The sequence below is a fragment of the Myxocyprinus asiaticus genome, chromosome 5 (genome assembly GCF_019703515.2).
Source record: "Myxocyprinus asiaticus isolate MX2 ecotype Aquarium Trade chromosome 5, UBuf_Myxa_2, whole genome shotgun sequence".
Lineage (NCBI taxonomy): Eukaryota > Metazoa > Chordata > Actinopteri > Cypriniformes > Catostomidae > Myxocyprinus > Myxocyprinus asiaticus.
In genome coordinates this window covers 41,102,525-41,116,484 of record NC_059348.1, presented here as the reverse complement: position 1 = coordinate 41,116,484, position 13,960 = coordinate 41,102,525, and the positions used below count along the sequence as shown (strand labels likewise).

Below are 13,960 nucleotides of genomic sequence, written 5' to 3'. Positions count from 1 at the left end.
CGGTTTGATAACTGCCATTTTAAAATTTCTTGGGACATGTCCTAAGGATAGCGAGGAGTTAATAATATTAACAAGACGTTCTGAGATTACAGGGAATACCTCTTTTAAGAGTTTTTTTGGTATTGGATCTAACATACATGTTTTGATTTTATGATAAGTTTTGTTAGCTCTTCATGACCTATGATAGTGAAGGATTGAAGTTGCTCGTGAGGAAAATTATGAGACACTGTTTTCTGAGGTGCTGTGATAGTTGATTGCGTAGTTCCAATTTTATTTCTGATGATTTCTCTTTTATCAGTAAAGAAATTAATGAAGTCATTACTATTGTGCTGCGACGGAATATCTGGTTCAGTCGATGCTTTATTCCTAACCAATTTAGCCACAGTACTGAATAAACACCAAGGACTGTTGTGGTTATTTTCTATGAGTTTGCTCAAATATGCTAACCTGGCAGCTTTTAGTTCTTGTCTGTAACTACAGACACTATCCTTCCATGCACTGCGAAATACCTATAATTTTGTATTCTTCCACTTGCTCTTCATTTTCCGAGCTTCTCTCTTGAGAGCATGAGTGTGATCATTGTACCATGGTGCGGGGATTTTTTCTTGAATTTTCTTTAATCGAAGGAAGGTGACGCTATCAAGTGTGCTAGAGAAGACCGTATTTATATTTTCTTTTATTACATGAAGTTCTTCTAGACTTTTTGGATAACTGAATATGTGAGACAATTCTGGAAGATTATTAGTGAAGCTATCTCTAGTGGTGGAAATAATAGTTCTACCTGAACAATAGCGTGGTGTAGATTGAGTGACAGTAGCTGATCGCAGCAAACTAGAGTTGAGGTAATGATCTGATGTCATCGCTCTGCGGCAGAATTTCTATAGTATCAACATCAACTCCATATGACAGAATTAAATCTAGCGTATGATTATGGCGATGAGTTGGTCCTGTCACATTTTGTCTGACTCCAAGAGAGTTGAGAATATCAATAAATGCTAATCCCAATGCGTCATTTTCATTATCTATGTGAATGTTGAAGTCACCAACAATTAAAGCTCTATCTACATTAACTACTTGATCTGATAGAAAATTTGCAAATTCACCAAGGAATTCTGAGTACGGCCCAGATTATCTATATACCGTAGCAAGGGCAAAAGACACTAGAGATTTTTTGTTTATATCTGATGGTGTCACATTAAGCATTATTCGATCAAAAGACTTAAACATATATCCTGTCCTCTGAATAACACCAAAAACTTCACTGTAAATTGTAGTAACACGTCCTCGACTCTTCAGACGAGGCTAATGTTTATAATAATAACCTGAGGGAGTAGGTTCATTTAAACTAATATATTCATCTGGTTTAAGCCAGGTTTCAGTCAAACAGAGTGCATCCAAACTATGATCTGTAATAATTTAATTTACAATTAGTGTTCTGGTAGAAAGAGATCTAATGTTTAGTACCCCTACCTTTATATGATCTTCAATTTTTTTTTTTTTTTTCAAGTTTGACCATAATCAAATTTTTTCTAAATGATTTAGCGAGGGGTTTGTGTTTGGTAGTTAGGGGAACAGACACAGTCTCTGTGATATCTAGGTGATTCAGTCTATATGTGTTGTAGTTTATGTGCCCTGTGTGACGTCTCAAGGCAGCTAGCAGATATTCGGATTAACCAGTTTGTTTGCTTCCTGACCTGGGCCCCAATTAGTCAAATACTATCACATTTAAGACTATGAGCCAAATTACTAGAGAGAAGAGCAGCACCTTCCCTTGAGGGATGGAGTCAGTCTCCCTTTAGCAGGTCAGGTCTACCCCAAAAACTTCCAGTTGTCTATAAATCACAAATTGCATGAATTAATAAAAAAAATAAAAAAACTTTTGTGCTCAACCGGAGCTTACATAGAAACCAATACTGATGGCATTAGGGTATGCACATACTGTATGTAAACTTTGAGTCTACTGTTTATATGCTGTCATATTTTTATAATTTCACATGTTGTTATTCACAAAAACAAGTAGTGAAAGTTTTTGTAAAATATTATGTCTGTTTTAACAGATTTAACAAACATACAAATACAAGTCTAATAAGCTTCTGTGTTTCACGTTGCACTTTGCATTTTTATTCCACCATAAAAGCAGATTATTGTCCGTTGGTTTGCATGACTCCAACAAGAATTGAATACCAATAGAGTAGAATTCAATAAGAATCAAAGGGCCCTATTTTAAGAGTGTTAGAGCCAAGCGCAGCGCTGTGCTTCAAGTCATAGGCGCAAAGTAAATGAGTGTGGCCATGACGTTTTTGTATTTTCGTGCAAGTGGGTTTGGCTAAATTTACGAGCAAAGTGCTAATGGGCTGGATCAAGTGCAGTCTAATTCTGAGGTTCTTCTCTGGTTATTCCACAGTCTGCGTCCTATTATATAGTCCATTCCCTGACAAACACCAGGGATATAAACAAAGACAGCACATTCATTAGAAGTTAGAAGTGTAAATAGGCTTAATTAATTAGAATATAAATATTTCTATGATAGTGACACACTCCTTTTATAAGCATAGAAAATGTGATTTTCTTCAGATTTTGAATGTACTTTCCATTAAATTATAGAAATGTAAGTATTATTAATAATTTTAATCGACTACTGACACACATTTCATGGCTATTATTAACATTTTATCGGCATGCACTTATATCTTCTCTCATCCAACAACTCAATGACACACATCCACAGCACCCAGTAGACTCAGTATTAACTTCAAGATGCGGTAAGGGATTCAGAGGGAAGGTAAAGTGTAATTCAGCATTGCACACTGCAGGCAAATGTGAAAGGACAATTAATTTATGATATTCAAGTAGCGTTTTTAATATTCAACTCGCTTGTGCAGAACGAGTACTTGATTAGTCGATTACTCGTTTCATCCCTAGCAGCACGATTGAGATTTGAGAGCTACATGAGGGTGAGCAAATAATGACAGAATTTTCATCTTTAGGTGAACTATTCTTTAACCCTTTCATACGTACCATCACAAATAAACTGCCCCCCCAGAGGGGCATCACACATTTGTGTTTCTACATTAGCAAGTGATGTCTCAAGCTGCCAGATTCAAATAGGCTTTTGCACCGCCATAGAGATATGCTGGTCAAGCACAATCATTTTTGCACAAATAGTTACTCGCATTCTTTCTGTGTGAAGCTGTTGAGGTCGGAGCAGACCTGCCATCTGATGCTGTGATTGACAAGTGGCTTGGGGAGCCAATCAAAGCAGCCGTTCTCCCCACCAACATATTTCTAACCAATAAAAAAGGATTTCCTGTTCTGTCAAAAGCCCACCAGCGAGTCATCTTCCGACTCTTCAAGGTAAATGTTCCCGATGAGTTAACGATTTTATCTCATGTTCATTCTAATCAATGCGGTTGTCTGACAGGCTGTGGTCTCCCTAGCTGGAGGCTCAGTTTATTTTCACAGGGGCAAACCGCCACAGTGAGAAAGATTTGCGCTCATACCTGCAGTATCTAGAGTACCTCAACCAGAACTGTCCGGCACCCAATGCCTACGAACTCTTCGCCAAAGGCTATGAAGATTACCTTCAGTCACCACTACAGGTGTGTTGAGGGCATATATGTGTGTGAACTATCACTTTAATTCTTGTGAATTTAACACTTTAATTTTTATCAAGCTGATGTGACACCTCGGTTTAAAAATAAAATATATATATATTTTTTTTATATCAGCCTTTGATGGACAACTTGGAATCACAGACGTATGAAGTTTTTGAAAAAGACCCCATCAAATACTCTCAGTACCAGCAGGTGAGTTGAAATAACTAGCTAATGGAATGTAGAATGTATTAGTTGGTAAGTAGAACCCAGTTAGTTATTCTTATAAAGGGATGGTTCACCCAGAAATGAAAATTATCTCATTATTTACTCCCTCATGATACCCCAGGTGTGTATGACTTTTTCTTCACCAGATCATACAACTCCAGCGGTTAAATTAATGTCTTCTAAAGCGAAAAAAGATATAGTATTTAAGTACTTTGTAACTCTAAATCATTGCTTCTAGTAAGCTTCACGAGAGGGTGGAGTTCAAGCGGTCTCTGTGATGTATTCCGTTGCCACGATACAGAGGTAATTAGGGCTGTCACAATTACTCGATTAGAAAAATTCCTCTATTACAAAATTGCCGAATCGACAAATCAAAAATAAGGCGAAAGTGACGCCTTGGACTAGGGTGCGAATACAACAAGAGGTGTCAGCTGTGTGACAGTGCTTCACTTTAGATTTGAAAAACAATGCAGGACCTTAAAAACATAACTTCAGCAATGCAACAGCACATGAAAAGATGACATCCAGTTTTCAAAAACCTGCCGGACACACACACACGCGGTAAGCTCATCTGCATGCGATTGTAGTGCTATGTGTCTAGATGCGCGAGAGAAGTTGAGCCCTTCATCTCCGCGCGGGACACACTGAAAACTGAAATGCACTCTAAACGTATTTATCTACACTGTTGTTTTGCAATATAGGCTTTTATGAAGCAACAAAATAATGTCATGAAAAAGATGTCCATCAGACTTGATTAAAGTTACACATGCAGTTATGATGCACAAACACATTCTGTTCAATAAATCTGACTGAATCCAGACGATTTAAGAAGGCTGTTTTCAGCAAATTAAAATTTGAGTTCTGTTCTGTGTAAATCAATTACCGTTTGAATGAAATGTGATCTTTCTCCTCATGTAAATTAGATTTCGTGATGATTGTTTAAAAAATATGTCACTATTACATTATTACAGGTAAAACTCAATGTGGGAATCCAGAGAACTTTATTTACTGAATAAAACGGCAGGTCTGTCTGTATGCTGTCAGTCAAAGCTCAAAGTGAGTCTGCTGTTAAAGCCACATCTGCGCATCTTGTACCCCACAGATGCAATATAAAACTTTGGCATTTATATCACACAAATATTAACACAAATATTACTGACCATAAACAATAACACGACCGCTAGCTGTTAGCTACTAGCTCATTGTGCTGCAGTTGTTGCATGGTGATTTTACACAAGTGTAACAGTTAAATTGGCCTGCTTGTTTTAGAAGCAAGCTTTCCAGTAGCTGGTCAACTAAATAAAGTGAAGCATTCAAGCAGAATATAGTGTTAATTTAACAATACGTACCATCCTCCATCGTGGACTCCAACAACGCCGGGTCCAGGGCACTCTCCCTCCCATTGCTCGCCGGTCTATTCCCATAGATTGCATCCATTTGGTCGAACCACTTTCTTCTATTTGAACCACTCCGGCTGTTGTGGTCCTTGATGTTTCTGTAGTCACTTAAGTTTTTTTTACTTTTCCCTACACTGTTGGTAGGTCCAGTGCGGCCAACAGCTGAGACACTTCCTGAAAGACTTTATCGTTTTGCGTCGTTTCGTTCGTCGCCAACAAGAGGAACGTCTGCACCTCGTTTATTGACCATGGCGTGGTTTTGTGCACAGCCATTTCTTTTTACAATTTGAAAGTCATGTGAACAAATTATATTGCTGTCGCTGTTGCTAACTTTAAAACTAGCGGGTTGATGTCCCATGTCGCAAATCCAGTGATTCTGGTAGTGACGATTCTCTCTGACCAATCATTGATCTGCAGGGTTTTGACGTCACATTTAGTATCGGCTCGGCTCGCTTGGAACCTTGACCGAGGTGGTACTAAAAAAAGTATCAGGTATCAGGTACTATCCACAGTGGAAAATCTCCAAAAAGCGTGCAGAGTCGAGTTGAGCTGTACCGTGCAGTGGAAAAGCCCCATTTGTCAGTTCGAACCAGTCTGGCCATTCTCTGTTGACCTCTCACATCAACAAGGTATTTCCATCCACAGAACTGCTGCTCTCTGGATGTTTTTTTTGTTTTTGGCACCATTCGGATTAAATTCTAGAGACTGTTGTGCGTGAAAATCCCAGGAGATCAGCAGTTACAGAAATATTCTAACCAGCCCATTTGGCACCAACAATCATGCCACGGTCCAAATCACTGAGATCACATTTTTTCCCCATTCTGATGGTTGATGTGAACATTAACGGAAGCTCCTGACCCATGTCTGCGTGATTTTATGCACTGCACTGGTGCCACAAGATTGGCTGATTAGATAATTGCATGGATGTTTGTTGGTGCCAGACGGGCTGGTTTGAGTATTTCTGTAACTGCTGATCTCCTGGGAATTTACTCTGAATGGTGCCAAAAACAAAAAACATCCAGTGAGCGGCAGTTCTGCGGATGGAAATGCCTTGTTGATGAGAGAGGTCAGCAGAGAATGGCCAGACTGATTCAAACTGACAAAGTCTACGGTAACTCTGATAACCACTCTGTACAACTGTGGTGAGAATAATAGCATCTCAGAATGCTATTCTGAGAGGTGGGTTGGTGCTGTTTTGGTGGGATGAGGGGGACCTACACAATATTAGGCAGGTGGTTTTAATGTTGTGGCTGATCGGTGTATAACTTATCCTCAATAAACAATATTGGTGAGCCAGACATTGTTTCTGAAAAGTTACAATATTTTATTTCCATGGCCTGTTTTCCCATATTTGAATGGGTAGATCATGTTGAACTAGTTAAAGAAAAAAGTAGGTCTTGCATTTAAAAAGTTGGGCACACCTGGAGAAGCCAATCTCTGTCACCTTGAATATACATATTTTTATATTATAGATCTGCTTTGGGTGTCTGTTGGCTTTAGATATTGTTTGCACAATTGTTGTTATTCAATTGTAAAACACATCAAAACTTAGGCTAATTAATGCATTTTAGTCAAATGTGACTATACCTTGACAATTTTATGCAATGTGAGTTGAATAATTTTTCAGATTACTGGATTAATTGTCAGAACAATTGTTAGATTACTCGTTTACCAAAATAATCGATAGTGACAGCCCTAGAGGTAATCTCATATTCTCCACTCAGTTGAAACATCCAGGATAAGCTCACAAATATAGCTTTGTGAGAAAAGAAACTGATAAATACAGATCTAATCTAAAACCAACCAAACTACTGTACAGAACATGAGAAAATGTCAGTATGTATGGAAGGTGCACAAAATTGTTGTCACTAAACAACATGCTGTCTTCATTAAATATAAAAGATTTTAGACTGTATAGCAATTCTGCATGCTCAATTATTACAGAAATATATTGGTCTTATATATCACTGTAGGTTATGGGAATATAATAATGTAAATAATTAATATTAATAATTTAAAGAATGGATCTTAAAAGAGGATGCAAGTGGAAACACCCTACAGAGTTACTGTTTCTATTAGCAATAAAGAATGGGCAAAATGACTTAACTTTGGTCAAAAGGAATCATTTACTAGTTTGTAGTTCTAATAACTTTTTTGTTTTGTTCAAATTGTGCAGCCCTGTAATGACAAAAAAAAGTTTTCAAATGACAGAATAATTGTCATTTAAAATTGAGCAAAATAATCGTGATTATCATTGTCACCATTATCGTGCAGCCCTAATGATACCTCATATCTTGTGCCGTGGTGAGGAGAGGTGTGCTATTACTTTACTAAACAATTGGACTTGATGATTTCCACCTCTATATTAGTAAATCAGAGGTTTGTTTTTCTTAAAACTGATGTGTGTAATTTCTTCCATGTTAAAATACTTTCCCCTATCTCATCTTAATATGTAGAGAGACTGTACCTATAACTGAGACAGTAGTAGGTTGATTTCCCTAAAAAGTGTAAACACTGTGGCTCTGTAGTGCTTTCCAAAATTGTTCTGTTTGTTTCAGCATCATGGCCAGCTTGAAACAGCAACATTGGCTCAACCAGTGGCATAAGTTTGTGATGAGACTGTTTTTTGTTTTTGTTTCACCAACCAATGGCAGATGAAGGGTGTTCAGAAATCTGTTTGAAAACTTGTATTTTTGCGATTCTGTTTGGTGATGCTAGTGTTGAAGAAATCACCCACCTCAGCTTTAATTTAAGGGTTTTATTGCAGCTGGGCACAGAATATCATAGAGAATTTGGGTGGGTCCTTTTGACTTGGGCCAGTAAGCAAACAACCTAGCAACTGCATAGCAATGCACTAAAATCCAGTTTAAACTGTTGTTATTACCACCACTGTTTTATCTATTAAATGCAGTTAATATTTTTTTATTTCTAACAGGCTGTTTATAGATGTCTTTTAGACCGAGTTCCTGAAGAGCAGATGGAAACCAATGTACAGTATGTTACTTCTCACATATCCATGTGTCCTGTTGTCTGTTCTTAATCATCTATGCAGAGTTATCTTTTGTTTGCTTGTCGGACTTCATTAATACTGACTTTTCTTTTCAGGGTATTGATGGTACTAGGTGCAGGTCGTGGTCCACTGGTAAATGCCTCACTTCGTGCGGCAAAACAGGCTAAGAGGAAGTTGCGCGTATATGCCGTTGAGAAGAACCCCAATGCTGTAGTCACGTAAGTAACTCAAGAATGCGGTGTAAAGTCAAAAACATGATTTAAGGTTTGAGGACATCTGTGGAAATCATCTGGTTTGGTATTCCCCTTTTCTTCCACAGTCTAGAGAACTGGAAGTTTGAGGAGTGGGGCGATCAGGTGACTGTTGTGTCATGTGACATGAGGGAATGGGCTGCCCCAGAGAAGGCTGACATCATTGTTAGTGAGCTTTTAGGCTCATTTGGGGACAATGAGCTTTCCCCGGAGTGCCTTGATGGAGCACAACACTTCCTCAAAGGTTTGAGATCAGCTTCATCTCTTCTTTTGCAATTCCATTATGTTGAATGTTCTCCTGTTTGACAGTTAATTCAACTCGTATGCCTTCCTTTTTACTGTTAGATGACGGAGTGAGTATTCCCTGCTCCTACACATCTTTCCTGGCTCCGCTGTCCTCATCTAAATTATATAATGAAGTCAGAGGCTGTCGGGAGCGAGACAAAGATCCCGAGTGCCATTTTGAGACACCATACGTTGTTAGACTACACAACTTCCACCAACTTGCAGATCCCAAGCCCTGCTTCACCTTCATACACCCCACATCAGGTAAAAGATCATTAAACGGAATTGCAAAAATAATGATCAAACAGGTTTTCTGATCACTCCTCGAGTGAAATTAGTCAGCTAAACATATATTCCTGCCCTAAACTCACATTGTTTGTTGAGCTGATGTTGCTGTGTTGGGATGGTAAGGATGCTCAAATAAACATCATTGATTGCACCATTTTTGGGGAAATCAACCTGTAAATAGTTTACTTACAGTTGCCTCTGCATAGTAAAGAATAGTTCACCCAAAAATTTAAAATTCTCTCATCATTGACTCACCTATGCCATCCCAGATGTGTATGTAGGCCTGTCGCAATTATTAAATAACCATTTGATCGCGGTTATTTGATCTAACTGCGGTTATTTGAGATAACTGCGATTATTGGGTATTCAAATTCCAATCACATTTGAATGCCCAAATAAGGGAATTTTTAAGCGAAGATACCGTATAAATGCCATGAATGGTGCGTTTGTGTGTCTTTTAGTTGAGTCTGTGCATCACTGATTTGCACCGTGGAGGTCGACCAGCTTCTGTCCTGAAGAGCGCAAGAAGCGCTCTGATGCGTGTCCTGTCAGCAGAGGCTTGCACCAAACTCCCACAGAAATATAAATGAACAAGTATAAACTTTGATAGCGAACGCAAAGCGCTCTGATTTAGCTTTAAACGATCTTGAAATGGCAAATGTTCCTGGTTCATACACGCTGTGTTTGACACGCAGTGTCAAAGAGGAGGAGACACGCTTACTGTATTATTGTGGAGTGATGAAATTATAAAACTAAAACTCAAAGGTTTTGCTTCATGACAAATAAGGGCTCGTGGGTTTAATCAGAGTATTAAAATAATGTGTGAAAGTGAAGAAATTAGGAAATAAATATTTTACTATTGCATAATATCATAAAATAGATAAATGTATTTTTTTTATTTAAAAAAATTATAAAATATATGAGTTCAAAAAACATGTGTAAATGTAAATTGACCGAAACTAAAGATATTTGTATTTAGAAATATTTTGATATTTAAAACATTATTTTTCATATACTTCATAAGCCTTAAGAGGAAATTTACATTTATTTATATGTTTGAAGTTAAATATGTAAAAATTACTTCTTAAGGTGTATGAAGCACACATTCAGAAAATAAGTACACCTTAGAAAATATGACAATTTATGACAATTAATCGTGAAAGCCCTTAACGAGACAATTAATCGTCACAGCCCTAAAACAGACAATCGTCATAATCGCAATTATTTGTTTGACAATTAATCGTCAGCCAAATGTCATAATCGTGACAGCCCTATGTGTATGACTTTCTTCTGCTGAAGACAAGCAAAGATTTTTAGGACAATATTTCAGCTCTGTAGGTCCTCAATGCAACTGAATGGGTACCAAAATTTTGAAGCTCCAAAAGCACTTGAAGGCAGCATAAACGTAATCCATGAGACTCCATGAGACTCCAGTGGTTAAAACCATATCTGAAGCGATACAATAAGTGTGGGTGAGAAACAGATCAATATTTAAGTCCTATTTTACAATCAATCTCCACTGTCACATTCTTCTTCTTTTGTTTTTTGGGCTCACCCTGGGCTCCAACATACCCGCACGGACCTCATAACAAGCAAAAATTTGATAAACTCTGCAAGACAAGCCAATACAATGGATTTTATTTTGAACTAGTTGTAATGGCTTTTATTTTGAAATTACTTACACATCGGAGCACATATCCGTATGAGCGCATTAACTCTGTACCTCGTGTGGACCTCATTATTTAACATACAAATCACAATAATGGTCACAACCAAAAACAACATAAATATAATATGAGCTCTGAAAAATGCTCACGCCTGATAAATTGCAGAAAATAAGTCATGAAAAATATTACTTTTTAGCTATTTGAGTCTTTGAGGCTTACTTTGTTTAATGGATAGCAGAAACTGCACTTGTCAAAGCATTGGTCTTTTCACTTTTTCTCAAGAATAATCTGGGGAAGGAATTAAAACACTGCAGATACAGTATAAAGACACAACAAACTCACTTAGAGTGAAAAATCTGCTAAATTAAGTGCTCATATAAAACTAGCAGTCAATAGAAATGTTTTATTTATTTCAACACAAAAATTTTAAATTGAGCCGGAAAATTAAATCAATTGTGTTATGGTGTGGTGTGTTGCGGGCCGGGTTTGGTGGGCCACTCTGGGCCAGAAAGTCCAGGGCCACTTCAAAGTCTCAGTCCGCCCCTGCCCACACCTATAACATTGCTTCTGGAGATAAAAGTTTAACCACTGGACTCTTATGGATTACTTTATGTGCATTTTGGAGTTTCAAGATTTTGGTCACCATTCACTTGCATTGTATGAACCTACAGAGCTGAGATATTCTTCTAAAAATCTTCATTTGAATTCAGCAGAAGAAAGGAAGTCACATCTGGTATGGCATGAGGGTGAGTAAATGATGAGAGTGTTCATTTTTTGGTGAACTATTCCTTTAAGCTAGAATAGGATATTTAACTAGAGCTGTCTATTTAACACGTTCATTTAGTGCGATAAACTATATGAAAAATAACACATTAAAAGATTTACAAAACACAATTTATTACGCCCCTGACGTAAATTCCATAATAAAGAATGTTCCTAACATCGGAGCAGTTCAAACTTCATTTACCACCTTGATGCAGTAAGGGGCAGTCAGTGCTCCAGCTTAGCAGGCAACACGCCTTGTCAAACCAATGAGCCTTCTACAGATTCACTTTTGCGCTCAATGACAGCTCGACCGAGCACAATAGAATGCATGGATCTCAAGATGGGTTTTTAACGTTTTAAACTACGTTTAAAAAAAACAGCCCTTAAGACTAGAGACGCAGAAAATAAGTGAGACACGATGCAACCAAAGTGAGGCGCTACAAAGGCATCCGTCTGAAGCATGTGTACATACCAACAATTAAAATAGAGCAGAGGGAAGTAGGTCAATAATATGGTTATGTTTAATGATGTGGAAATAAAACAAAAAATATTTTCCATTTTAAAGACACTTTTTAGTATTGTCTAAATGCTTCACTTATCTGTTGCCACAGTATTATGTAATGTGGCATATATATATATATAATATTTATAATTTAATTATGATAAATTATCTTTATTTGGGGGCCTTTCTCTATAAATATTGGAATGTGATTAATTGTGATTAAGTAATCGGCACATCATATAATTAAATAGAAGTTTTAATCGATTGAAAGTCCTAATTTAAACATTGAGAAGTACTTTGTTCCACTTGCTTATTATGTACCTTTTCCTCTGACGCCATCAACTCTTTGGTCTTTTCCCTGCACAGATATGAATAACAACCGGTATCAATGTCTACGCTTCTCTATGTGCTGTAATTCAGTGCTTCACGGTTTTGCCGGATACTTTGAGGCCACACTCTACAAAGACGTCACACTCAGTAAGTTTTATGGAGTAGAAGTTCTTTGTGGTGGAGACTATGGCTGTTAAATAGTGCATTCTGATCACTGAAGATCTTTTGGTATTTGCAGGTATAAAACCTGAAACACACTCACCTGGAATGTTCTCCTGGTTCCCCATCCTATTCCCTTTGAAAGTAAGTTTGTCAAGCAATGCAGTACTACATGCATACTACAAAACTTTAGCTTATTATTTCGTAGATGATCTTAAAAGGTGGCATAATGTTGCTACCTAACTCTTTGAACAGACTTCGATGAAAGAGCGCTAATGCTGTTTCATTTTAGTGGTCAGCTTATCTTGATTAACTTCTATTGAACACTTCAAGTTGCACTGGCAGTGTATTCTCATTGACACTTTGTTTCCTCTTGGTACTTCATTTGTATACTTGGCTGACTCCTCGAATAATCACACAATACAAGCACTTTCTTGTGCGTCCTTTCGGTTAATGAGTCTGACAAGAACATAAATGCAGTCAGCACTTTTAGAACGAAAAAAACGAGCTAAGCAGTGTCAAAGCATGTTGGGATTATCGACTTCACAGATTATGCAGTGAAGCATATAGTTATATCAGGAGTTAACACCCTTTGCTTTCCCTCTCTCCCTGCGCAGCAGCCGATCCCACTGTCCTGTGGCGATAACGTGAGTGTGAGATTCTGGAGGTGTAACAATGGGAAGAAGGTCTGGTATGAATGGGCTGTGACTGAGCCTATATGCTCCGCTATTCACAACCCAGCCGGGCGCTCTTACACCATCGGCCTGTAGGAAGACACGCACATTCGCTGACTCACATCTACTTGCATACATGGGGTTACACTGACATTTTTTTATAACAATTTGATTTCCGGTCAAGTGGCAGGTTTGAGTATCTTGTTTACAGGGCCCATTTTTAATTACAGAACTACACTCATCGAAGTACATCAAACTTCCTTGCAGACATTACAAGTAACTTTGATCACTCTGCAACACATGTACTGTCTGGGATTTTTGGTTCATATTAGTAACATAAGAGCTGTCAGTTTTTGGAGACTTTATTGTATAGAACTGATGATGTGAGTCAGGTAGTCTCTTTTGATACTGTACAATAACATCAACCCTATAGCCCACCAGAGCCTTGAAATGCCACACGGTTAGATCATTCATACATAGTATTACTTTCCCAGTCAGGCCAGGTTAGGAAACATATTCCATACTTTTATAAGTTGTTGTTTTTTTTTCCTGATGAAACTGTATTGTCACAAAACATGAATAATAAAAAAAAGGATACAAAGTTTATGTGATGATCCTTTTTTGAGTTTCCATTAGTAAATATGATCATACTGTGATCAAATCAACAGGTGCTCCTTTATGAGGTTTAAACTTGATTTAAGACTTCTCAATGTCATAAAAGTGTAAAATGTATGGTGGTAACTGAAAATAAAGAGCTGAAAGAGGCAGAATCAGTTAAAATAATGGCATGAAATTACAATTGCAAACCGGA

The 13,960-nt window shown here is 37.6% G+C and overlaps 1 protein-coding gene across 1 annotated transcript in view; it reads left to right on the top strand.

Annotated features, from left to right (window-relative positions):
• Window positions 1-13,755, top strand: part of LOC127440632 (protein arginine N-methyltransferase 5-like) — a 29,164-nt gene extending 15,409 nt beyond the window's left edge. The window contains exons 7-16 of the mRNA XM_051697352.1: window positions 3,191-3,354; window positions 3,438-3,599; window positions 3,729-3,806; window positions 8,154-8,212; window positions 8,324-8,446; window positions 8,548-8,723; window positions 8,825-9,028; window positions 12,353-12,463; window positions 12,555-12,619; window positions 13,093-13,755. Of these exons, the coding sequence (XP_051553312.1) occupies window positions 3,191-3,354; window positions 3,438-3,599; window positions 3,729-3,806; window positions 8,154-8,212; window positions 8,324-8,446; window positions 8,548-8,723; window positions 8,825-9,028; window positions 12,353-12,463; window positions 12,555-12,619; window positions 13,093-13,245 (1,295 nt within the window). The 3' untranslated portion in view covers window positions 13,246-13,755. The remainder of the gene's footprint in view (window positions 1-3,190; window positions 3,355-3,437; window positions 3,600-3,728; window positions 3,807-8,153; window positions 8,213-8,323; window positions 8,447-8,547; window positions 8,724-8,824; window positions 9,029-12,352; window positions 12,464-12,554; window positions 12,620-13,092) is intronic.
• The last annotated feature ends 205 nt before the right edge of the window (window positions 13,756-13,960 follow it).